The 25,267-nt window shown below is 47.0% G+C and overlaps 2 protein-coding genes across 9 annotated transcripts in view; both read left to right on the top strand.

Annotated features, from left to right (window-relative positions):
* Positions 1-61: 61 nt before the first annotated feature.
* FES (FES proto-oncogene, tyrosine kinase) lies at positions 62-14,940 on the top strand. Of its 5 annotated transcripts, none has more exons than XM_060694712.2 (18): positions 62-389; positions 1,001-1,174; positions 1,296-1,392; positions 2,789-2,972; positions 3,267-3,404; positions 3,496-3,624; positions 3,847-3,969; positions 5,012-5,198; positions 5,462-5,554; positions 8,221-8,430; positions 9,648-9,770; positions 9,846-9,899; positions 10,493-10,611; positions 11,249-11,343; positions 11,629-11,752; positions 12,092-12,249; positions 12,441-12,563; positions 14,316-14,940. In XM_060694712.2, the coding sequence occupies exons 1-18, from the start codon at positions 174-176 to the stop codon at positions 14,456-14,458; spliced, it is 2,490 nt and encodes an 829-aa protein (XP_060550695.1). In that variant the 5' UTR covers positions 62-173; the 3' UTR covers positions 14,459-14,940. The 5 variants fall into 5 exon arrangements, 4 of the variants coding, with proteins under 4 accessions (XP_060550695.1, XP_060550696.1, XP_034291477.1 ...); XM_060694713.2 differs by having other exon boundaries at positions 12,092-12,243; XM_060694714.2 differs by having other exon boundaries at positions 127-389; positions 8,221-8,343.
* A 945-nt stretch (positions 14,941-15,885) lies between these two features.
* MAN2A2 (mannosidase alpha class 2A member 2) overlaps positions 15,886-25,267 on the top strand; it is a 52,318-nt gene continuing 42,936 nt past the window's right edge. The window contains exons 1-3 of one of the 4 annotated variants that reach the window (XM_034435573.2): positions 15,886-16,109; positions 16,185-16,442; positions 16,527-16,671. In XM_034435573.2, coding sequence (XP_034291464.1) covers positions 15,978-16,109; positions 16,185-16,442; positions 16,527-16,671 — 535 coding nt within the window. In that variant the 5' untranslated portion in view covers positions 15,886-15,977. The remainder of the gene's footprint in view (positions 16,110-16,184; positions 16,443-16,526; positions 16,672-25,267) is intronic. The other 3 variants (XM_087877837.1, XM_034435572.2, XM_087877838.1) reach the window with 3 other exon arrangements.

Consider the following 25,267-nt stretch of genomic DNA (forward strand, 5'->3'; position numbering starts at 1 on the left):
CTCGCCAGCCAGCCAGGACCGGGGCTCCTTGAAGGCCCGCTCTTCTGCCCTTGGCGCAGGAAGAGGCATCTCGCAATGCTGGGCGGCCGCCGGGAGGCTTCCTCTTCCTCTTTTGCCCTTCGGACTCGGCTTCGGCGGCTGGCGGCTCGAAGGCAGGGGCTTCGCGGGCGGCGATGGGCTTCGGGCTGGCGCTCGGCTGCCCCGAGGGCCACAGCGCCCTGCTGCAGCTGCAGGAGTCGGAGGTGCGCCTGCTGGAGGGGCTGCGCAAGTGGATGGGGCAGCGGGCCAAGAGCGACCGGGAGTACGCCGCTCTGCTGCACCAGATGCACAGCCTGGCCGGCAAGCAGGAAGGCGGCCGCCAGCCCCGTCTCGGCGGCCAGATCGGCCAGGTAGGCAGCCCCGGGCTACCTTTTGCACTTCTCCGCAAGCTTTTCGGCTTGCCTCGGCCCGCGCGACTCCGGGCCGGCGCTCCCGCGGGCAGAGGAGCCTCGGCGCATCCGAAATGCATACGGAAGGGCGCGGCTCTCGGGTGGCGCAAGAGAGCGGCAGCCGGGTTGCCTTTTGCGCTTCTCCGTCGGGGCTGGGTTTGTCCCGGGTCCTTCCCTTTGCAGGGCCGTTTCAGAGAGACCAGGCAACGTTGCCCCTTCTAAAAGAGCCGGTGGCTCCAGCGTGGAGTCAGCTTGATTGACGATCAAAATGCATTTTAAAAATCCACAGCTGGAGATGACCAAACTGCCGGAGAAGAGAGAGGCCGCTGGTTTTGGAGGCCTTTCTGATCATGGCACATTTCCCTCGGCCATCAGGGGCTCATTTAAAGGGAGAATGGGCAGGCCCTCCTTCAGCTGTCTTGCCTTCTGCTTGATGCAAACTGGTTGTAAAGTGAGGTGCCCTTTCTCAGAAAGATCTTTGCCCAACCAGCCTCTAGAGAGCATCCCCCTCTAGCCTCTCCAGTGGAAATAGACCATACTTTGCAGGCTTCCGGTGGTCTTCTTTGTTGCAGTGCTGGTGGTCCCTGGTGACCCAGACGGAGGCGCTGAGCCAAGCTCTAGAACGCCACGCGGAAGCCCTGCTGGCTGGACCCCTGAACACGTTGGCCCTGCTCATCCAAGACAAGCAGCAGCTGCACCGATGCTATGGTGAACAGTGGCAACAAATGAACCAGGATTTCATCCGGGTACAGCCATCTAGCTGAGTCCTCCTGGCACCAACAGGATCCCAGGGAAAGGGCCAGGAAGTGTTGGGGGGGATCCACCAGGGCTGCCAGCCCTTCTGAGCTTCCTTCTTGCCTTCTCCAGACCACCCAACAAGAGCCCGAGCGCCTGAGAGCCCAGTATCGCAGCCACATCCGTGAGTGTGCACAGGCAAAGCGCAAATACCAGGAGGCCAGCAAAGGTGCGTCCTTTGCCAGGGGCAGAATGGGAGCAAAGCCTTTCGTACCCTACATCCTGCTTTCTGTGAACAGCCAACCAGGTGTCTCCAAAGGAGCAATCCAAAGGAGTCCTAGTCTTGATGTCTCTTGGGACAGAGACCGTGCCAGATGGTAGGAGTGTTTGTCAAGGACCAGACAGGATGGGGCAACTTGAACTCTCTGTGATGCCACTAGGCATTGTTTTGCAGGGCTTCCCTGGTGTTGCTAGACAGGGAGAGACTTAGCCTGTGGCCCCTGCTCAGTAGGTTCTGCAGGACTCCACATTCTCTTCATTACATGGAGGTGGAATGAATTATGTTACCCCCTCAGTCCAGAATCAGGTTACATCTCTGTCCTAGCCAGATGGAAGGCTGCAAAATCCTGTCCTGGTGCTTGGAGACCAGGCATAGGTTGAACCATGGCAAGACCTCATAAACTCTGGTTTCAAGAATTTTCTGGCTACAGTGATTTAGCATCTTAATTTTCAATTAAGTGTCACTTCTCCAGCTCTACCTGATGTGTCATTTTGGTGCCTTCTTTGATTCTTGACTCCTGCCCATCAAGCAGGTGGTTGAGAAAGCCTTTCCACAAACCCATTTTAGAGGCCCTTCTCACATCACTCTGGTCCAAGTTTAGATTACTGCAATATGCACTAAATGGAGCTACCCTTGAAGGCTACTCAGAAGCTACAGCTGGTCCAGAATGTGGCTAAATAAGTGTCTTCTCTGCCCATTTAACTCAGCTAGTTACAGCTACTCTGCAAGTTGTGCTTATTATTGCTGGGCTTCTGGCTGCTTTCAACCAGCCATCCATCAGTCAAAAAGTCCTCTCTGGCTTAGGGCCCAACTGCTGCAGGATTGTTTTTGTCCTGATCAGCAAGATCTGGATAAATTAGTGTATTTTAGTTAAAGGAGTGAAGAGTTTACCTTGATTAATTGGATGTTGGACATGAATAAGAATGGCATACTAAAGTTCTTCAATAATAATTCATAATCAATGAATAAACATTTTTAAAAACACATGATCCAGAAGATACAACATACTTGCATACATACATACATGCAGAGATACATACATACATACATGCAGAGAAAAAAACTTATCCATGTCTGATGGATGGATCCCTAAGATCTGTAACTGTTAACTGCTTAGTTAGGGTTATTTTGTTCCTTTGCTTATGCTGAGTTGTGTTTGTTCTTTAGAGCCCATTTCCTCAGAATTTTTAGCAGGACTCTGCTGTCTGCCAAGGTCCCATCCTGGGTCTTGCTACCCCAGAGACATTGAAAAATCCTTTGCAGGGGGACGGAACTGCAAGAGCCCACTGATTTGAATCAGGGCATGATCAAATCCTACCTTTCACTTCTGTGGCTCTCTCCTTAGGCAAGGAACGTGAGAAGGCCAAGGACAGGTATGTCCGCAGCCTCTGGAAGCTCTACTCCCTGCACAACCAGTACGTGCTGGCCCTGCGAGCTGCGGAGGTGCAGCACAGCCTTCACTATAAGCAGATCCTGCCTGGCCTCCTCCAGTCCCTGCATGGCCTTTTGCAGGAGACAGCCCAGATCACGTGAGAGCAGCAGCTGAATCCAGATGGGCTTGGGCTGGGGGGGATTCAGGCTGGATTGCTTGGTTCGCTTCAGATGAAACAAAACTAGGTTGCAGGAAGAGAGGGGTAGAGTGGGCACTGTTGGGGTTCAGTTAGCAAAGCCCTTTTTTCTTACCTCATATCTTAATTCCTTTGGCTTAGTATTTCATACTTGTCTGCGCTCTGCATCCAATCCTGCTGACTTTAAAGAGGGAACCACATGTGCATGTGTGAATGCTGTTCTTTCTATCTATCCTCTTGTGTTTGTATCAACAGGAAGGCAACCCTGCAAGAATATGCCAGCATCACAAGCCTGGTACAGGAGGAGATGGTGGCTGTGCACCAAGCCATGGTCAGGGCCATCGACCGCATCCAGCCGGCCACCGACTATGAAGAGTTCCTCCCCACTTGCAGGTACTGTCTGCTGAGGGCTTGTCTCCTGGCTGACCAAAAGAGCGAGGGGCCGGTGGCTTTTCATTCTCAGATCTGGGGTCTCTCTTTCCAGGTGTGAGCAGCAGGAGATGCCAGGCATGGTGACCTTTGATAGGAGTTTGCTAGAGGAGGCTGAGACAGAGGTCTTGCAAGAGGGGCAGCTCCAGCTGAATGAACTCACCCTGGAAAGCCTGCAGCACACGTGTGTAGGGGGAGGTGCAGCCCTCTGGGAAGAAGGTGGCCCCTGGGTGGGGTGGTGATCCAGCCCACCTGCATGGGCACTGCTGAGGCCGGGGACTGTGGATGAAAGAAGAGACAGGCCTGTCCTGACTGGCCACCCTGGAAGCTGAGCCTGGTCTCACAAAGCTCAGTGTGGGGCTGCCCTCTATGTGTGAGACAGGAGACCCCCTTCTCTGCTTTGCAGGCTGACCTCCCTGGAGGAGGAACTGATCAGTGCCACAGAGAGCACTGATGGCCATCGCCGGCGTGTCCAGATGCTGGAAACTGAAATCCAGAATGATAAGATGGAAGGAAACCCAGGAAAACGGTGAGCCTGTGCCACTGAAGCAGGAAGCGCCAGATCTTGCTGAATTGCCACTCTGGCTCCTTCACTGTTATCCAAATGGAAGAGTGCAGATCTTGAAGGGCCAGAAGAGGAGGCCAAGGGAGAGCAGCAAGCTCACCTCTGCAAGGCATGCGTGCCATTAGGTTTCTCTTTCTCCCTTGGCGAGGTTGGGTGAAACACATCTTGCGGCTCTCCATCCAAGAGGCCAGAAGAGGACGCAACACTGCAACTCCCTGCCACTCATTCCCCAACTCCAAAGCCTTTCCCAGCTCTCCCTTTTCTCTGCCTGATGTCCCACAGCATCACTCCCTTGCCCCTATGATGGAGGACGTATGGGTTCAAGGTGGTCCTTGGAGCAGGGGTGAAATGCTCTGACGTCTGCTACCGGTTCGCTTCGCTACCGGTTTGCTTCACACACGCATGTGTGGTGTGTGCCAAATGTGCACTTCATGCGTGGTGTGTGCCAAATGCGCACTTAATGCGCATGCGCACCGCAGGTGCTACCGTGCAGCACTGAAAAAGGAGGATTAAGAGGCCTTTTGTGAGTCTGCAAAAGTAAGTAGAACAGCGAGGGGGGAACAGCTGTGCCGCGCAATTTAGATTCGCTAGAAAGCAGGATTTCCTGCTTTCTAGCAAATATAAATCGCGCAGCATAGCTATATCGGTTCACCCAAACCAATAGCATTTTTTTCTACCAATTCGGGTGAACTGGTCTGAACTGGTAGCATTTCACCCCTGCCTTGAAGGCTACTCACTCATTCCCACATTCTCTTCATGCAACGGTTGATCGAAGAGAAAAGCTCCTGCTTTGCACAGAGAAGCTTTGATTTTCCTCTTCTTAATTGCTGTCTGCAGGCCCACCTGGAAGCCACATGCTGGATGCTTTGTGCCAGAGGCCTCCTACCTCTTTGGAGGGTCAAGCGCTTCCTTGACCTGCCATAGATGTGCTACCCTTGGCAAAGCCTTCTTTCTCATGCATGCTGCCTTGGGTGCTCCGTCCAATGCACCTCTTTCTCTTCCGTAGCATCCTCCTTCTGGGAAGGCAGAAGTCCCTGCATGAAGCTTACCACCTTTTCCATCTTGCTCTGGGCACTCAAGAAAAACTCAAGGCCCAAAGGGATTTGCTGCAACAGAAGCTGGATGAGCTGGGACCCCTGGACCCCCCACCTGCCCCAGATCTGCAGGGTGACAGGCAATCAGTCTCTTCCGGGGTGGGTATAAGCAGTGCCCTGCCAAGTCAGAGCAAGACAAGGTGGTAGCAAAGCATGCCCATATGGCCCCAGGCTGCCCATTGTGCTGATCGGGGAGAAAGGAGGGGCCCAAGCAGGCTTAGTCCAGCCACTCCTTTTTCTCTGCCCTGCCCCCACCTCTTGGGTGGGCTGGATTTCAAGCCTTGGGGGGGCTGCTCTGTGGTGGTCTCTGATGTAGTGCTGAGCCCACACCAAGTTCATCCTCTGCCCTCCTTCTCTGGCAGGAGCAGGACGCTGAGCGAGAGTGGGGCCGAACGCCGCCAGCTTTGGAGGCCCTGAAGCATCACATTTCAGGCATTTTTCGTCCACGTGTCTCAGTGAGTGGCCATCCTCACTTGTTGCTTCTCACTGCCTCCCTGCCCAGCTGGATTTCCTGACCAGGCAAAGCCAAAAAAGTCCCATGTCCCAAACATCTGCTCTTAAAATATGCTAGATGAGGAATGTCTAAAGCTGGCATTTATTCAGAAGTAGCACAATGTTTCCTAGTTTTGTTTTGGGATAAAATAATTAAAAACATCTTACTGCCACCATCCCAAAATTGCAAACTTAACATTCTTAAAATAGTGTAAAGTGTGCAAGTGTATGGACAGGGTGCTCCACAAAAGGGGGTGGGGGGGAGCAGCTAAAAAAGCGAAACGAGGAGGAGGAGAGCGAAGAAGAACAAGAAGCAGAAGAGGCCACAGGTGAGATCAATGGTCTGTAATTAAAAGGAGGATTTCAATCTGAGCAAAGGTGGAGAGTAGGTAGACGAATTCTGAACCCGCTGGCTTTTCATAAGGAACTGAAAGTGGCGTAATTGCAACAATGTCAGTTGGGCAAAACTGAGGGATCTACAGGCATTTCCTATGATCAGAAAAAAGAGGAAACCAGAAGAACTTCAACAGAGGGACAGTGAAGTTGAGCAATCTAAAGACGAACCAGGCTCAGTTCCTCTCAGAGGAATTGGAGAGCCATGAAGAGGGGAGCCTCAAGAGCCATTTATTCATTCGAAAAGTGGGCATTTGGGCCAGCCTCTGAGGGTCACCAATTTGTCTATTGATAGAAATGCAAGAAGGGAATCTCTTCCCATCTATATTTTTTGCACTTTGGGTTTTCTAAGTATTGGCCTGGCCTCCTGACGTTGGGTCTCGAGTGCCTTTTGTTGCCACAATCATAGTGCACAATCTCTGCACACTTTTCCTCTGAAAGCTCCTAGACTCTCATTCCTCCTTAAAGGGCCTGTTCCCTCAATTCAGCTTTGCTCTCATCCCCAGCCCATAGAAATTGAATACATAAAATAATTGTGGATGTTTTGATTGTTTTTACATTTTTTATTGTTTTTACAGTTTTGGAATTGGTTTGGAACTGCTCAGAGTCATTGAGATAGACAACTATAAAAATTGAGCAAAGAATAAAGTAAAATCTAAAATATAGCTGTGGCCCCAGCACCAGCCCTTCCCGCCTCTTCTGGACAGAAGCCTTGTCTGTGCAGCTTCCCAGCTGGATCCTCTGGAACTGACAAGCTGTCATTTCCTGTTCCCCCCCCCTCCCCCAGTCTTTTGTGGTGTTGCTGCTGAAGGGTCAGGAAACCAGGGAGGAGCAGCAGCCCCAAGAAGGTCAAGATAACTTATTTCAAGGGTGGCCTGGTCTATCTGCTGTTGCTCAAGGACAGGTAGAGCCCGTCTCCAAAGGGAAGGGCCCATCTAAAATTTAAATCTAAAATTTGTTACTGTGGGCATGGCTTGGTGGTGGTGGTGGTGGGGGCGGAATGTGACTGAGTGGGCGTGGCCAACTTTGTTTTTTTTTACTTTTAAAAGCATTTTTTCTACAACCTCTTCAGCGGAAAAAATGCTTTTAAAAGTAAAAAAAAAGCCTCTGATGATCGTGCGGCTCAGCTGGGCATGGGAGCGGGGCGCAGGGATTTTTGCTATCAGTTCTCCGAACCACCCACCGCCATTGCTACCGAACTGGGAGCATTTCACCCCTGGAAGGGCACCCTCCACCCCAACCATGCCTAGCCCAGCTTGTCCTCTCTGCCTCTCTTGTGCTTCTCTGCTGGATTTCGAAGCGGATTTTGCCAGCCAGCCGAGAGCAAAGAGAGCAAAGCTGCTGCCTGGATGCAGCCTTGGGGTTCTTCTTCCCTCTTCTCAGTTCTGATCCTGGGGATCCTGATCCTGGGGATGAAGTTCCTGCCCCCACATGTGTGGGGTGCCATTGTGTTGTCTTTCACATTTACTTAGAAGTGATGTTGATTATGAGTGGTTAACTCATTAGTTAGCAAAGATTTTTATGAATAGTGAATGTATGACAGGAGGTGTTTCTCTGTTAACTATGTCATCTCCCTCTCTCGATCTCACACACACACACACACACACAACCTGCTGATCAGATAGTCTTTAGTTGAGACTGGCAACTCCATTGCTAAGTGAGGTAGTCATAAACTGAAAAATCACGTGGCTGCTCTGATTTCCGATGATAGCTCTGGCAATGGTCGTTAAACAAATTATATCTTAAGCATGGTATTATGTGACTGTGACTTGCAACTTCCTGCTGGCTTCCCCATTAACTTTGCTTTTCGAAAGCTGGCTGTGAAGGTTGCAATGTTGATCATGTGACTACAGGATGCTACAACCATTATTACTGCATGTCGGTTGCCAAATCCTGATTACATAGCTCCAGGCTCACTGCAATAGCACTGCAGCTTTGAGGATTGTTGGTAAGTCTCCTTGCCAACACTGCTGTAACTGGTCACTCAACGAGTGATCGCTAAATGAGAACTATCTGTACTGGATGATTGGTCAGCTTGTCCTGTTTCTCTTGCATTTCGTTCTCCTCTCCAAAGGCCAGTTGTGCTCTCCTTTTCCCCTCCTGTCTTCTCCAAGTTCTTCTTGTTTTCTTGTTTATATGAAAGGGATCTGCCTACCATCTCTTGGAACCGGAAGCGATTCTTCCCATGCAGGAAGATGAGCAAAGAAAGTGCCTTGAACTTCTGTCTCTTTCACAGCTGCCACCCTCTCTGCCGCAGCTCCCTGAGGTGCAGAAGCCCCTTGGGCAGCAGACCTGGTACCATGGCGCCATTCCCCGCGTGGAGGTACAGAAGCTTCTGCAGACCAGTGGTGACTTCTTGGTGCGTGAGAGCCAAGGCAAGCAGGAGTACGTCCTCTCGGTGCTGTGGGATGGGCAACCACGACACCTTATCCTGCAGGCTGCTGATGTGAGTGCTTGGGGGAACAGCAGGATAGCAGTGGGAGGCCCAGGCTCAGCACGCCTTGTGCAAACAAGTCATTGACCATGTTCCATTCATCTTTGCTCAAGTACTGGAGTAGAACAAGCCTTCTACTCCAGTACTGACTGACTTCTCTGGCCCTTTTTAAGAAAGACCTAGGGGCCTTGATTGAGTAGAACAGAGCCCCAAAGAATCCAGAATCTTGTGCATGAGATTGCCAGTGAACACAATAAAGCTGCGTTTCAGTGCTGCTCTTTGACATCAGAGCACCCATACAGAATTTGGCAGGTGGTGGGTCTGAAGGCTGATGCAGTGGATTGGAAAGGAGTCGAAAGCATGAAGTCATCTGCCTGGAAGCTCCCTGGGTTGGAGTTCTGGTCAAAGAAATTTGAGCCACTTGCTTGAACTCTCTGGTGTATTCTAGAAGAAAGCTGTTTTGTGCAAAGGACAGTGTTCTCTATTGTAAGGGCCTGTCTCAGCCCTTACAATAGGGCTCTTAGGAAAGCATGACTCTTGAAACAAATGGTATTTCAAAAAGAACTTTTACTGAGAGAAGTGATTGCAGAGAAATCAGGTGGAGTCTGAAGATTCCTGCACAAAGTGTTAAGCTAATGTCCCCTGTTCAACCCCCACCCAGTGCCCCATGTCCACCAGTAGCCAATACAAAGCCGCAAAAATGTTATGAGAACTCCGAGGCAGGATGGTGATAACAGGTTATCCTCTGGGTGCCGCAGCTACCAGGCTGGAACTGGCTGAGAGGGAATTCATCCTGATGGCCCATGCCTAATTCCCATGCGGTGACAGCAAAAGCGAAAGCATTCAAAACATTCAACCCTAAGAAGCATCCCTCCTCCCTTTCGGAATGGCAGTGTTCTGGCAGGAACCTGACACCTATTCCCTACATTCTGAATTTCAGCTGGATATGATCTTGGGTCAACTGTGTACTGTGACCTTGTATACATGTATTGATAGAACCCACAATTCTTGGCCCTCTTCAGGAAGGAAGTTAGGAGGAGGGAAATTCTTTGTAAGTGGAATAAAGTTCTAGTGTGGAATAATGTTCCAACCAGCTGGCTTGGAAGGTTGGTATGAGAATCTTATTCCTTTGAGGAAAATGTAGAAGAGGAAGCAACAGCATAGACGGGGAAGTGACTTTCCCCCAAAACTGTACTCCTTCAGAGTAATGGTGTGGTGCTCTTTTCCAGAATCTGTACCGCTTGGAGGGGGAGGCTTTCCCTACCATTCCACTGCTGGTTGACCATTTCCTGAAGTCCAGGCAGCCCATCACAAAGAAAAGTGGCATTGTGCTGGTCAAGCCCATCCCCAAGGTAGGAACCCAATGGTGGTGGTGGTGATGAGCTAGAGAGTGCTTGGGGGAAAATGATGGACTGTTCTTCCAACAGGACAAATGGGTGTTGGACCACGAAGACATTGTGCTGGGGCAGCGCATTGGGCAGGTGAGTGAGGTCTCTGGATGCCCCAGGGCTCTGTGTTCACTGTTGCACAAGTTCCCCCTACAGTTTTGTTGGCCTTTGTATTCTTTTCCTGTGAGTTCCTGATCCCAAGCCTTTAGGGATCGTTGTTTCTCTGGAAGTACCTCCCCCCCACTTCACAAAGGAGCTGAAAGACCTTTTCGTGGATTAGGGGAAGGGCTTATTTAGCTGATAGTTCTGTATGGAGGCCTGTTTTAAATAATAATGAATATGATTTATTCTATTCCAGGGTATTGATTAAAATGTATGGCTGTGTTGGTTTAATGTTGTTTCATTGAATTGATTTTGAATTATTGTTTTATTTTTGCTGCAATCTTGTGTTAGTGGTTGGTGGTTGGTCTTTCTGAAAGGTGAGTTGTGAAGGCATTTAACAGTTGTTCTTCAGAAGTTTAGGAACTTGCTAGTTCTGCCAGAATGCAGCAAATTTTGAGCCCACATAAAATAAAAAAACTTTTTTTAAAAAAAAATTTTTTGAGCCCACTTTTCCAGCCTTTGGCTACTTCTTGCCATGCCAAAGGAGGGGCTGGTGCTATGTGGCCTTGGCCTTTGTTCCACAGGGCAATTTTGGAGAGGTCTTCAGTGGATTCTTGCGTGGCAGTAATGCTCCAGTGGCTGTGAAATCCTGCCGTGAAACGCTTCCAAATGAGCTGAAGGCCCGGTTTCTGCAGGAGGCTGGGTACGAATGACTTTTTGTTAGCTAAGGCCTTCAGCCAATCACCACAGCACCGACATCAAGAACATGTTCAGGATCTCCCTTTCAATAGAAGTTGAGAGAACACACAGCTCCCTCACTGGCCATCCAGTGACCGGCTCTTTCTCACCTTATAGGCAGATTATGGAGAGTTTCCCGGAGGGAGGCATTCAGAAATTCTGCCTACTCTGGACTCTGTGTGATTCCCTGGCAATCCCCTGCCTTTGCCGTTTCATGGCATATCTGCGTTTGAGGCTAGGGGCTCCTCTTTTCTAAGCATCTGAGAGGAGGCAGCAGGACAGCAGGGGCCCCTGGGTCCAAAGGTGGTGGCTGTGAAGGCTTCAGAATTGTGCTTGCAAGTCTTCCTTAACTAGAGATATTGAAGGAAATTAGGATACAGAAATCTTGGCAACTAAATAAATTTCCTGTACCATCCAGTTTATCCCAATCCTTTTGCTAACCATTCGATACACAGAAGGCTGCTAGCAATTCTGATGAAGCATGTGCTGATATTTTGCATGTGCATTGCATATTTTGCAACTGCCATCCACTTTCCCAGGATCTGAGAAGCCCATTATGGACTGTCCCCTTCCAGCTGTGTCTTCTCCAACTCCCCCTACAGAATCCTGAAGCAGTATAGCCACCCCAATATTGTGCGGCTCATTGGAGTCTGTACTCAGAAGCAGCCAATCTACATTGTCATGGAGCTCGTAAAGGGTAAGTCTGGCCTTTTGCTCCACTTGTTTTCTTGAGGCTTGAATCCTGTATTCTGCCCTCCCAACATTTACAGGAAGAAATGATGTTGGCTTAAGAATGTTCTCTCTACCTACCTTGATAGCAGCTACTCCATGAATGCCCAGGTGCCCCTCCTCTTTTCTCCACTGCTCACCTGAATCCCCCTGGACCCCAGGGAGCTCCGCTGATGAAAGGCTAAACTAGTTTTCACGAATGGGGATGCTCCTGTCCCAGAGTGGCCACAGCCTCTGCCTTCTCCCTCCTCAGGGGGCGACTTCTTGACCTTCCTGCGCAACAAGAGGGCTCAGCTCACAGCCAAGGAGCTCCTAAAGATGATGGAGAATGCTGCTGCAGGGATGGAGTACCTGGCCAGCAAGCACTGCATTCACCGGTGAGTCTGCTCAGCCCAACCTGTGGCCAAGTCAGGAGGACCCTGTGGTAAGGTTAGCTGAGCTACCCCATTGCCTCTGTCTGGGGATGTCAACTGGCCCTTTCCAATCTGTTCCATGACCGAGGCTGCTGGTTGTTGCAGCTGAGCGAACTTGAACAAGTGAGTCACCCTGTACCCTGGTGAAAAAGCCAGGAGGCCCTCTTTTCTGTTTGAAGAAGACAGAGAATGGCAAGATGGCCATTTGCAGAGGCTGCTGGTACCTGACCACAACTGGACTTGAGCATGACCCAGGTGGTTCTGAGCAACCACCTGACTGGCGCCTGTGATTCTGCTTTCCAGAGATCTGGCAGCACGGAACTGTCTGGTGACGGAAAGTAACATTCTGAAAATCAGCGATTTTGGGATGTCACGGGAACAAGTGGATGGCATTTACTCCTCCACGAGTGGAATGAAACAAATCCCTGTGAAGTGGACAGCTCCAGAGGCTCTCAGTTACGGTAGTTTCTGGCCCTGCAAATGCCATAGTCCAGGCCTGCTGCAGAGCCTTGGCTGGGTGGTTTTCAGCTGCTGCCATGGATATTGAGCTTCTTGCAACCACCTTGTCTAATCCCTGACAGAAATCTCTCCTTGAAGATTATGGACATCCTACATGCTTCCAGCTCATGCCTGCTACTCTCCCCGCTCTTAGGTCGGTATTCCTCAGAAAGTGATGTCTGGAGCTTTGGGATCCTGCTGTGGGAAGCTTTCAGCCTGGGTGCCACACCATATGCCAATATGAGCAATCAGCAGACCCGTGAAACTGTGGAGAAGGGTGAGTCCTAAAAGGGCTTTACAGGGGAGCTGAAGGCAGAGTGGCATAGTCCATGGCTGGGAATCTGAGCAAAATCCCAGAAATTGTGTGGCAAATGATTCTGAAGAGGTCTGGGAACTGCTTAGTTGCTGCAGGAATGGCTCAGATATACCTTGAGACCTGACAGGAAGATAGAGTATCATGGCCAAGACATAGGGATTCAGCAATTAGTTGCCCTGCAGACCCTTCAGTTGTTCTGCTTTAAGAATCCAGTAGATTCTTTGACAATACTTACAGTGGATGAATGGTTGGTGAAGATGGTGGAACTTGCTGAGATGGCCAGGTTGATTTGTTTGAGTAGACAAAAGACAATATCTAAATTTATTGCTGACTGGAGACCCCTTATGGACTTTTTGCATAAAACAGAAAAAAATGAAAGTATGGATTTGATTATTAAATAGGATAGATTACAGCAAGAAGAGAGTCACAATGTAACTTCAGAGAAAGCGGTCGATTTATATTTTGACTTATTATGCTACAAAGACGATCGGAAGTCACATCTTTGTCTGTCTGTCTGTCTGTCTGTCTTTCTTCTTTTCTTTTCTTTTTTTCTTTGTCTCTTCTTTCTCTTTTAGTTGTCTGTTCTTTTTTCTTGTTTATATTAGTATTCGTTTTTACCTAATTTTAAAACATTTAGTAACATAACATATATATAAAGTGTTTTTCTATCGAGACACCTGGTCTACCCCAGCATGTGGGAGGGAGCATACTGCATCCTTTCACCTTTCAGCTCCAATCCAGGAGCCCTCAAGCAGTCGCATTCACAACAAACCATTTAATACCAAATTAATATTTCGCTGATAAAGAAATAAAGGGAGACTAGTATAGATCTATTTCAAGCTATTTAGCTCTCATCAGCTAGCCATACCCTTACTTGGATTCGAACTTGGGCTGCCTGCATGTTAGGCAGTTGTATTAACCTCTGAGCCACAAGTTCTCCTCCCTTCATCAGCTTGAGCCAGGGAAGAGACTAAGTGTTTTTCTATCGAGACACCTGGTCTACCTGAGCATACTGCATCCTTTCGCCTTTCAGTTTCTTTGTCAGCGAAATATAAATTTGGTATAAAATGGTTTGTCGTGAATGTGACTGCTTGAGGGCTCCTGGATTGGAGCTGAAAGGCGAAAGGAATGCAATATGCTCCCTCCCACATGCTGGGGTAGACCAGGCTCTTTTCATATAATAAAACTGAATGACAGGTGGTGATATCTGAAACAAAAATCATTTCACAATTCATGTTCCATCAAGGCTTTTTCCTGGTAAAAGCTTTATACCAAATAAATATAAGGAACTAAATAAGTAGAAAGAAACATCACAACTCCAGACAGGTTTGCTGTTAGTCATTAAGATAAAATCACTGCTATTGGCTTTCAACTCTGGACTTTAACAATTAACATTCATTTGCTGACTTCAGTAGTATGAAAAATGGTTTCATCAGTTCTGGCTGATTTGCCAGCTAAGGTCATTCCTAGATGAACAGACTGGACTACTGTAAGGCAATGTGCATGTGCCTTTCCTTAAAGATGACTTTAAAAATTGGTTAGCGCAGAGATCAGCCACATAAATTTAACTGCCATAATCAGGTTTGTGATTGGCTGATTGGTCTGCCCGATTTCATTGATTGGTTGATTGATTTTAATTCTCAGGAAGATATTGAGCTGTGCTTTGTTTCTTGTTAGACATCCCTTTTATAACCTGGTTGCCCCTTTTGCCAGGTACTCGTCTAAATGCTCCAGACCAGTGTCCCGAAGAAGTATACCAGCTCATGTTAAAGTGTTGGGAATACGAACCACAGAAACGACCCAGCTTCAGTACCATCCTCCAAGACCTGGTTGTGATTCAGAAGAAGCAACGGTGAGAATGCTGACCTCAGGATATCTGCACGGACACTTCTTAAATTCTGTGTTGTGCTGACATTCCAGACTGTGGCATTTCACTCTTGGCATCTCTTTCTAGTCACATAAGAGCATCACAGGTCACACAGCATCTGTTCAGATCCACATGACCACACACAACCAAGCATTCAGCAGTGGTGGTCAGAAAAGCCCTAAAGCTTTGGTCTTTGAAGTCATCTGTATTTTCTCTAAAATTGATAATAATAATAATAATAATAATAACAATAAGGTCTGAATTACCAGTATATCATCAAAAATGCATGCATAATTAAAAGCAAATCCCAATCTTCACCTCAAATAAGATAGACAAGGTATGAAGCTATAGAAGAAGGAATTTTAAAGAGTAAGAGGCTTTGTATTTTATAAACCCTTCACTGTGATGGGGTGGAGGTAGGTTTAAATGTTTCATTTGAAATTAAACCATGAAACTTATACCAGAAACAAAGCAAGGGATATTTCATCCAAAACATGCCACAATATTCACCATTTACAATGGCAGCATCTGTTCAGGTCCACATGACCACACACAACCAAGGATTTAAAGGAGCCCAGGGCCCCAGGCCCAATGAAACACATCAACCAAACCCTCATGGTTCCTAGGAAAGCAGCAGCATGGCTGGTCTATAGCTCCAGGCCAAAGCCTCTCAAAGAATCAGGAATCCACATCGGTGATCTATTGGCCTGACCTTTCCTTAAACTGCCATCAGGGCCAGTAACAACAGGCCACCCCAGGGTGATGCAGGCACAGGGATCGAATCCTGCCCTCCCTCCCCTCCCCCGCCCTGGCCCCGGGGATGCATATGGGCTGCTTCTCCAAGGTGAATCATGCTTTCCTCTTTTGGCCTCTCCCTTTGAGGCTATTTAACATGCCAGTTCGGTGAGAAGATGCAGAGGGCAAATGTTTCGGTTTTTTTAAATGAAGCCAATTTTAGGGCTTCAACAACTCACCCAGGGCGCCCCCTTCCCCCGGTCGGCGCTTTGGGCCAAACGGAGGGCCGGGGCCCCGCAGTCTCCCTTGAGAGCCCACGGGGCCTCTCCCGACTCGACCGCGGCTGCGTCGGGCCTTCGGCAGGACGGGCGGGGAGCGGAGCCCTTGGCCGGGCAGCTGGATCGCCTGGACCCTCGCGTAGCTCTTGCGAGGCGGCAACGGAGCGGCCACGGGCGCCAAGCCGAGGAGGCCGCCCGCGGGGACCCCCAGGCCCCTCTTGCCGTGGGCCTTTGAGGAACGAGGCGGCGCCCCGCTTGCCTTCCCGCGCTTCCGAGGCGCGGATCCACGCCCGGGCCCGGCTCGGCCTGGTCGGAGGAGCAGCGGCGGGCGGGGCGGGGCCGGGCCGGCAGGGGCCGCTGTGACCGCGGCGGCGGAGGCGCGGCTCCCGAGGCGGCGCGGGCAGGAGCGGCGGCGGCGGCGGCGGCGGCGGCGAGAGGCGGGCGGGCCGCGGAGGAGCAGGGTCGGGGCGGCGAGGCCCCGCGGCGCCGCGGCCGATGAAGCTGAAGAAGCAGGTGACGGTGTGCGGGGCGGCCGTCTTCTGCGTGGCCGTCTTCTCGCTCTACCTGATGCTGGACCACGTGCAGCGCGACCCCGCCCGGCTCCTCCCCGGGGGGCACCTGCCGCGGGTGAGTGCGGGCGGGGGCGCGCGGGCGGGGGCGCGGGCGGGGCCCCCCAGGCTGACCTGGCGGCCCCCCCCGCAGAGCCAGATCTCGGCGCTGCAGAGCCGCATCGAGCAGCTGGAGCAGCTCCTGGAGGAGAACCACGAGATCATCGGGCGCATCAAGGACTCGGTGCTGGAGCTGACGGTCGGGCACGACGGTCGGAGCGCGCCGCTGCCCCTCCGGCTGCCCAACGGCTCCTGGGCGCTGCCCGCCGACGGCCGGCCCGGCTTCTTCTCCGTGGCGCCCGGAGACTGCCGGATCGGCCCGCGCGCCGCCCGCCCCGAGCCCGACCTGCAGGTGAGCGGCGGGGGGGAGGAGAGAGCTGGGAGGGGCGGGGGGGGAGCGCCCGGTGCACCTGCCGTCTCCAACCTCCGCCCGTAGATGCTGGCGGTGTCGGCGCTGTTGCCCTACGACAACCAGGACGGCGGGGTGTGGAAGCAGGGCTTCGAGATCACCTACGAGCCCCACGAGTGGGACGCGGAGCCGCTGCAGGTTTTTGTGGTGCCCCACTCCCACAACGACCCAGGTGAGCCGGCGGGGCAGAAGGCAGGCTGGCCTTCTGGGGGTAGGACTCGGGGGCTGCCTGGCCGGGCCCTGTGGCGGGGAAGGGGCGCTTGTGCAGCCGATGGCCCCCGTCTGGCCCCCGTCTGGTCCTGGAGGGAAAGGATGCAGAACTGGGCGGAGAAGGGGAAAGGCCCGAGCAGAATGAGATGCAACCCACCCAATGCTCGACGGATGCATACCTTCGACAACCCACAGATGCACACCTTCCCTTTACCCTATGTGATTTACCCCCACTTCAGTTCTTACCTTCCAGAGTAAGCAGTTACAGAGGCAGAAAAGAATTAAACGGTAAACCAAAGAAATTAAACACATGATTAGAAAAGCAAATGTACCTTGGAAAAGGCAATATAATAGAGAAGGAAATGTGCCTGAAATGTACACCAACACATATCGATCAGAATAGAGCTGGAAAAGGCCTCTGAGGTCTTAGTCCAACGTCTGTCCAGTCTCTTAAAAACTTCCAGTGATGAAGCACCTACAACTTCTGACTGCAAGCTGTTCCACTGGTTAATTGTTCTCAGGAAAGTTTCTTCTTAATTCCAGGTTGTTTCTCTCCTTGATTAGTTTCCATCCCTTGTTTCTTGTCCTGCCCTCAGGTGCTTTGAAAATTAAGTTGACCACTTCCTATCTGTGGCAGCCCCTCGGATATTGGAACTCGGCTATCATGTCCCGCCTATTCCTTCTTTAAAGAAAAGCCATACCCAATTCCTGCAACAATTCTTCATATGTTTTTGTCTTCAGGCCAGTAATCGTCTTAGTTGCTCTCCTTTGCACTTTTTCCAAAGTCTCAACATCATTTTGTAATGTGGTGATCAAAACTAGATGCAATATCCCAGGTGTGGCCTTACTGAAGCTTTATAAAGTGATTCTAATACTTGATGTGATTTTGATTTATGTCTCTGTTTATACAGCCAAGGATTGTATTAGCTTTTTTGGCTGCTGCTGCACACGGCTGACTCATATTTAAGTGATCATCCATTAGGATTCCAAGGTTACTGTTACTGTTTTTGAGCCAGGTTTCACCTACTTGTAGCGTTGGTTTTTCTTTGCTTTTCTCCACATTAAATTTCATGTTGTTGGATAGGGCCCATTGTTCAAGTCTGTCAAGATCTTTTTGGATCCTGAGCTTGTCTTCTGGGGTGTTGGCTATGTCTTGTCTTCATTTCCACTGTAGGTTGGAGATGACTCCTGTTTTTACTCCTGGGGCTGCTGGGGTTTTGTTTTGTTTTTTTGATAACTTAGAATGTATTGGAGAGCTTTAATTGGTTTGTGTGCTATGCTGATACTATGTGGTTGCAATAGTCTGTTGGTAGTTTTGAGATGTTTTTGATGTATGGCAGTATTATAATTTTTACAGCTTGTGCTGATTATGTTATATTGGCTTGAGTGGTCATGCACTTTTTGATGAAGTTTCGTGGATATCCATTTTGTTGCAAGATGTTGCATATTTTAACATTGTAAACCACCCAAAGTCACCTCATGTGAGATGGGCAGCAAACAAATGTAAAAAATAAAATAAAATAAAAAATGGATGATTTCTTTCCTTTTTATGCTATTCAGGGTTGCTGTAGTGTTTGTGTTTGTCTAAATAAAGTTCTTACACAACTTCTCTTATGAGTGGTTGGTAGGGGAGCACTTGATTGGAGTAGGTGACCTTCTGGTATACTTGTGTTTCTAATTTGCCTTCATGGTTCTCTGATGATAAGGATAATCAGGAAGGGTAGTGAATTGTTGTTTTCTTCTTCCCTTGTGAGTTAGATTCCTTTGAAGTTAATGGTGGTTTTGTGGGTGTTCTCTGATTGGTCCTTTTTTATTACGTTGAAGGTGTCATGTACATACCTGATTCATATTTTTGGTTGAATTTGTGAAAGTGGTATTAATTCCAGACATTTTATTATAACCTCCTCTATAAGTCCTGAAAGTGATAGTCTCACCTTTGATTTGTTGGTAACTTTGTCCTTCGAATTGAAAGTATGTGTTAAGCAGAGGTTGATGAGATGAATTGTTGTCATGGGTTCTTTGGCTAATTCTGGGTCTGTGGATGTGAAAAGGTCTGTGACATCAAATGAGACTGTCATTTCACCCTCATTTATTGTTGTGTCTTTGATTCTTTGTAGTGGGGAGTTGATGGAGTATTTGCTTCCCCCTGTGAGGTGCTGCGGCTTTTTGGTTAATAATTTTGAGGTGGGGGTAATGATACAATTGTCAGGCTTGTCTATTTTTTTTCCCTTGGGAATTTTATTGCTTTGAAGATATTGTTGATAGTTTTGTGGGTCTTTATTTTATTCGTTTATTTAAAACATTTATATAGTTGCCCATTTTCTAACAAACTCTGAGCGGCACTCAATCAAGTCTTCTCTAGTTGTTCCTTTTTTATAATAAGAAAGAGGTTGTTTACATAGCAGATCCAGGCCTTTGGTTGTATGCGTGGGAGTTCTGTAGTTTCTAGATGCAGCATTACAGTCTCTGCTATGAATCCTGAAAGTGGACATGTTATTACATGTAATAACATGAGAGTATCATGTTATTCCTCTGGTTTGTTGCTAGATCTTTCAATCAAACTGAAAATAGGTACAGGCAGTCCTCATTTTACAACCATTTGTATTGTGACCCTTTCAACTTACAGTAGGGCTGAAAAAAGTGACTTATATGACCATTTTCCACACGATCATTGTTGCACCCCCTAGTCACATAATCAGAAATAGGACGCTTGGCAACTGACTCATATTTATGATGGTTGCACTGTCCCAGGGTCCTGTGATCACCTTTTGCGACCATCTGATAAGCAAAGTCAACAGGGAAGCCAGATTCACTTAATTACCATGTGACTAACTTAACCACAGGGATTCACTTAACAGCTGGGTAAGAAAGATAATAAAATGGGGCAAATCTCACAACTGTCTTGTTTAGCAATAGAAATTTTGGGTTCAATTGTGATCATAAGTTAAGGACTTCCAATAGTGTGACAAAGGTTGATGCGGTCCACGATTCTGGGTATTTCAATCTTAAATGTATTTGGTTAGGTCAGGTGTGTTCCGTGGTAATGGTACCATGGATTCTTTCACAAGATCTATGATGTAAATAGTGCTGTGATATTGGATGAAAGTTTAATCTCATCTTCTTCTATAATTAGGTCTTTGATATTGTGGAAACATCTGCAAGCAAACAACTAAGCTCCAGAGCATAAAGGAATCCACTATTCAACTTCTGTTGTAGCCAACCATCCTTGTTTTTATCACACATGTGCACCACTTCCTATATTGCCTTTTATTCTTCTAAAGTCTATGAAAATCTCACCACCAGTTTCCCACACTCTTCTTTTCCTTTCTCTTAAGACATCCAATTTTCTTTCATATATTTGTAGTCCTTTATTCTCTTTCTTTGACCAAACTAGAACATTTTCTGTATTGGTCAGTCACATTTGAGTTCAGTCAATGCTCACTATACACTGATTTGTTCTTGACTCTCTCTCTTTCTCCCTCTCTTCTTATTTTACTGTACAGATTGTTAAATTACCCATTCCGAGGGCACCAGGTTTTAACGTTTCACCTCTCACCCCCAACAGACTGGGCAATTGCATGCTTCTTTTTCACTTATTTTGACAAACATTCTTTAAATCATCAGTCCACACACTAATACTTTCTACCGCAAGCTAAATATTTTAAAATGCCAAAATATTATGGAAATGTTCTAACAAATCTATTTGCTGTAGTTTTTCAGTTTTTATGATAATGTACAGCTGTTGGGAGTGAACTTGCCAGACACACCTAATTTGGTCTTTGGTATTCATTTTCAAGTCCTTACTCTTTATTGTGTCATACAATGTATTTAACATTTGGGTAACTCGGCCAATAATGTGACTTCATCTGCTAAGATGAACATGTCTCATCTTTAACTAACATACCTGTGATGTCCCTGCAAGGATTCCAAAAATATCTCACATATCCAAGAGGAGATTGTAGCATTCTCACCTTGTACTTTTTATTCTCCCTTATATTTACTTCCTTGTTGCAGGTAATCCTCAATTTACGATCACAATTGGAACTGGAACGTCTTTTGCTAAGCAATGCGAGTGTTGACTTGTACCCAGTTTTATGAACTTTTTTGCAGTTGTCATTAAGCAAATCACTTAGTAAATCACATGATCATTAAGCAAATCCAGCTTCCTCCCTTGAGTTAGCGTATTGGAAGCCTCCTGGGAAGGTTGTAATTGGTGATCAGAAGACCCCAGGATGCTGCAGCTGACGAGAACATGTGCTGGTTGCCAAGTCCCAAGTTCTGCTTATGTGACTTTGGTGTGTGTGCAATGGTTGTAAGTGTGAGGACCAATCATAAGTCACATTTTTCAGTGCTAACTTTGCATGGTTCTTAAATGAAGGGTCATAAATCGAGGACTACTTTTATAGTATTCTCACCATATTCAGAAGGCAACCCACGGATATATCGGTACAGAAATGAAATTCAAGCTTGTTCACTTCCTCTAAATTAGCTGACATGCAGTCGAGACTCTCACTTTTCCCAAGAAGAAACATTGAAAGAGCAGAAATTTGATCAGCACACCTCCTCCCCATTTGGCATTAAGGTGCATTGCAAATCCTGAATGTTGCTTCTTGCCCCTCCCCTTTTTGTATATATTTTTAAAGTTTACAAATAAAAAATTAAACTAAGAAGAATATAGAAAGCAAAAAAATAAATAAAAATATTTAAAATAATTCCCTTCTCCCTCCAGACAATTTCACTACCTTATCACCTTCTCTGATGTTACCCTAAAAATACTTGTTCCAAGATCTCATTTCCTGTCGAAAGAAACATCTCTCATCATAACATCTCATTATTCTTTTTCAGTCTAAATGTTTCGCCGTTTGCTTCTTTTCTGTCCACATTAGGGAACTATCAGCGCATTCTTCCAGTTGACAGCCACAATCTCAGCCTTCACACTCATTAAACAAATCACTCCATAAGCAAATTCAAATAACTTCATTGTGGTTGTTAATCAACGGAAAGGAAGAAGAAAATAGTTTTCAAAGATCCAGAACATCCAAAAATAAATGCGTGATACATAGAAACATTTGTTAAAAAGCTTTATTCTTATTATTTTACTAACCTAAAATTTAGAAATACTGTATAAAGCCCCTGACAAATCTAAGGAAGGTGCAGTACAGTAGTTGACATAAAAAAATGACCAGTAGGCAAAGCCATTCCCTTACTCAAAGAAGTTCAGTTACTCTTATTTATTCTTTGCTTAATTTTGTGTACCACCACACAGAACCTGCCAATCTTATATTTCAGGATTAATATCAGAAAGTAAGAATTGCTTGTACTGCTGGTCATTATATTCTGTTTTACAAGCCAGTAGTGAGGCAGTGAGAGCATTTTGGGATGCTGTGTAAAACTCGCAATACAAAAGAACCTGTTTGGTAGTTTCTATGTGTCCTGAGTGCCAGGGGCATCTTCCTAAAGGGCATGACATCTTTTGTACCTAGGACATCTGAAAGTAGCACATTACATCAGCCTAAGTTGAAGGCCCTTCTCTGGTGGGGAATGTTAAGATGTGTGAGGTACAGTTGCAAGAAAAAGTATGTGAACCCCTTGGGATTACGTGGAGTTTTGCATGAATTGGTCATAAAATGTGCTCTGAACTTCATCTAAGTCACAACAATAGAAAAACACAGTCTGCTTAAAATAATACTACACAAACATTAGATGTTGCCATGGTTTAATGGAACATAACATGTAAACATTCACAGTGCAGGGAGGAAAAAGTATGTGAGCCCCTAACCTAATGATTTCTCCAAGAGCTAATTGGAGCCAGGAGTGAGCCAACCTTGACTCCAATCAGTGTGATGATATTGGATGTGTTATTGACAGCTGTCCTGCCCTTTAAAAACACACATCTGTTTTGGGGTTACTGGTTTCAAGAAGCACTGCCTGATGTGAACCATGCCTCGCAGAAAAGAGCTCTCAGAAGACCTACGATCAAGAATTGTTGACTTGCATGAAGCTGGAAAGGGTTACAAAAGTATCTCCAAAAGCCTTGATATTCATGTGTCCATGGTAAGACAGACTGTCTACAAGTGGAGAAAGTTTAGCCCTGTTGCTACTCTCCGTAGGCGTGGTCGTCCTGTAAAAATGACTGCAAGAGCACAGCGCAGAATGCTTCATGAGGTAAAGAAGAATCCTAGAGTGTCAGCTAAAGACCTACAGAAATCTCTGGCACATGCTAACATTTTTGTTGACACATCTACAATAAGGAAAACATTAAACAAGAATGGAGTACATGGGAGGAAGCCATTGCTGTCCAAAAAAAATATTGCAGCACGTTTGAAGTTTGCAAAAGAGCACCTGGATGTTCCACAGCACTACTGGCAAAATATACTGTGGACAGATGAAACCAAAATTGAGTTGCTTGGGAAGAACACACAACACTGTGTGGAGAAAAAAAGGCACAGCACACCAACATCAAAATCTCATCCCCACTGATGCGGTGGGAGCATCATGGTTTGGGGCTGCTTTGCTGCCTCAGGGCCTGGACGGATTGTTGTCATTGATGGGAAAATGAATTCCAGAGTTTATCAAGACATTTTGCAGGAAAACGTACGACCATCTGTCCGCCAACTGAAGCTCCGCAGAGGATGGGTGATGCAACAGGACAATGACCCAAAGCATACAAGTAATTCAACAAAAAAATGGCTTCAACAGCACAGAATATGCCTTCTGGAGTGGCCCAGTCAGAGTCCTGACTTCAACCCAATTGAAATGCTGTGGCATGACCTTAAGAGAGCGATTCACACCAGACATCCCAAGAATATTGCTACACTGAAACAGTTTTGTGAAGAGGAGTGGTCCAAAATTACTCCAGATCGTTGTGCAGGTCTGATCTGCAACTACAGGAAACGTTTGGTTGAGGTTATTGCTGCCAAAGGAGGGTCAACCAGTTATTAAGTCCAAAGGTTCACATACTTTTTTCTCCCTGCACTGTGAATGTTTACATGTTATGTTCCATTTAACCATGGCAACATCTAATGTTTGTGTAGTATTATTTTAAGCAGACTGTGTTTTTCTATTGTTGTGACTTAGATGAAGTTCGGAGCACATTTTATGACATTTTATGACCAATTCATGCAAAACTCCACGTAATCCCAAGGGATTCACATACTTTTTCTTGCAACTGTACATGGCACGTGCCAGGATGGGTCATGGGAAGCCGAGTAGTATTTCCCACTTCCATTTCTTGGTCTAGCTCATACAGGCCTTGTTTGAGTGTGGGTTCTTGCCTGCTCATAGCACAGAGATACTAATAAGTATGGGAGAGTCTTAGGAGGGGGAGCTTGTTATAAACTGCTTCTTTCCACCCCCTTTGAAACTTATCTTCTTATACTAACACCTTAGGCCTGTAGGGAAAAATATCAGCGTTACCTTGTAGAATTGCCAAATTCTGGTCTCCCATCTCACCATTCCAGCCTCCATGCATAATGAGGAATTAAAGATGCAGTGTGGAAGTTGAAAAATTGCTCTTAAGAATTTAGATTGGGACTTCCTGTTTGCTGCTGGCCGCCGCCAGACGTTCCTTTGGGATCGTCAGCTTCCACTGCCTGTCAGAGCCGCCTTCACAACGGAACGGCGGCTCGAAAAAACTCCGTTCCCATGAGGAAACGGAGATAGAGCCGGCAGGGGTGGGTAGAACTCTCTGCAGAGTCCCAAAAGTTTTTCTTTTACTTTTGGGATGGAGCGGATGAGATACCCCATATCCCCAGCCGCTGCTCCGGGCTTTGGGAGACCTCTGCTAATGCAGAGCCAGGCGTCAAAAGCAAGCTTGCGAATTTGACAGATTACTCAAAGAAAATGTGAGCTGGACCTGTAATACTGAAGCGCAAGTATTTTACTTATCTTTTAAAAATTACTTAAGAGAATAGAGGAAGAGAAAGAGGAAAAAAGTTTCTTTTTAAAATGGCGTCTGCCGCGGCTGGAGAAGAGTTTGAGAGGGAAAGTTCTTCCGTTTTTTATTATTACAATGTAGCGGAATAAATACCACTGGCTACATTTGTAGACAAAACTCCGCTCCTGTTTTTGTTTTTCTCTTTTTTCCCTGGAGGCTTGAGTGTAGCTGGCTGGAAGTCTTTTGTCTTGTTTTTTTTTTTTTTTCTTCTTCTAACAAAGCCTGTTTAGGCGGAAACATGGCACTGAGGTTTGTGAAGTCAGACAAACAAATAGGTGGGGGGGATTCCCCCACTAAGAATTTAAAGCAACAAGTTTTAACTCTTCAGTCCCAGAAACCTGATTTTAATATAATAGAATTTCTCTTAGAGGAGATTGAAAGAAGGGATGAGATTGTGAATCAGCAACTTGAAAAATTTAAGCAGGAAACTAAGGAATTGGTGAAATCCAAGTTTGACTTTTTGCAGCAAAAAATTTTAAAATTGTCAGAATTCATGATTCGGTTGGATACAAATACTAATTTACTAGAGTCAAAAATGGATGAAATTCAAGATAAATTGGACAATAGAATTCAAAAAATTGAAAATGATTTGTTAAATATTCAGGATTATAGTTCAGAAGAA

This window comes from Pantherophis guttatus, chromosome 13, assembly GCF_059756535.1.
Source record: "Pantherophis guttatus breed Tessera chromosome 13, ASM5975653v1, whole genome shotgun sequence".
NCBI classification, from domain to species: Eukaryota; Metazoa; Chordata; class Lepidosauria; order Squamata; family Colubridae; genus Pantherophis; species Pantherophis guttatus.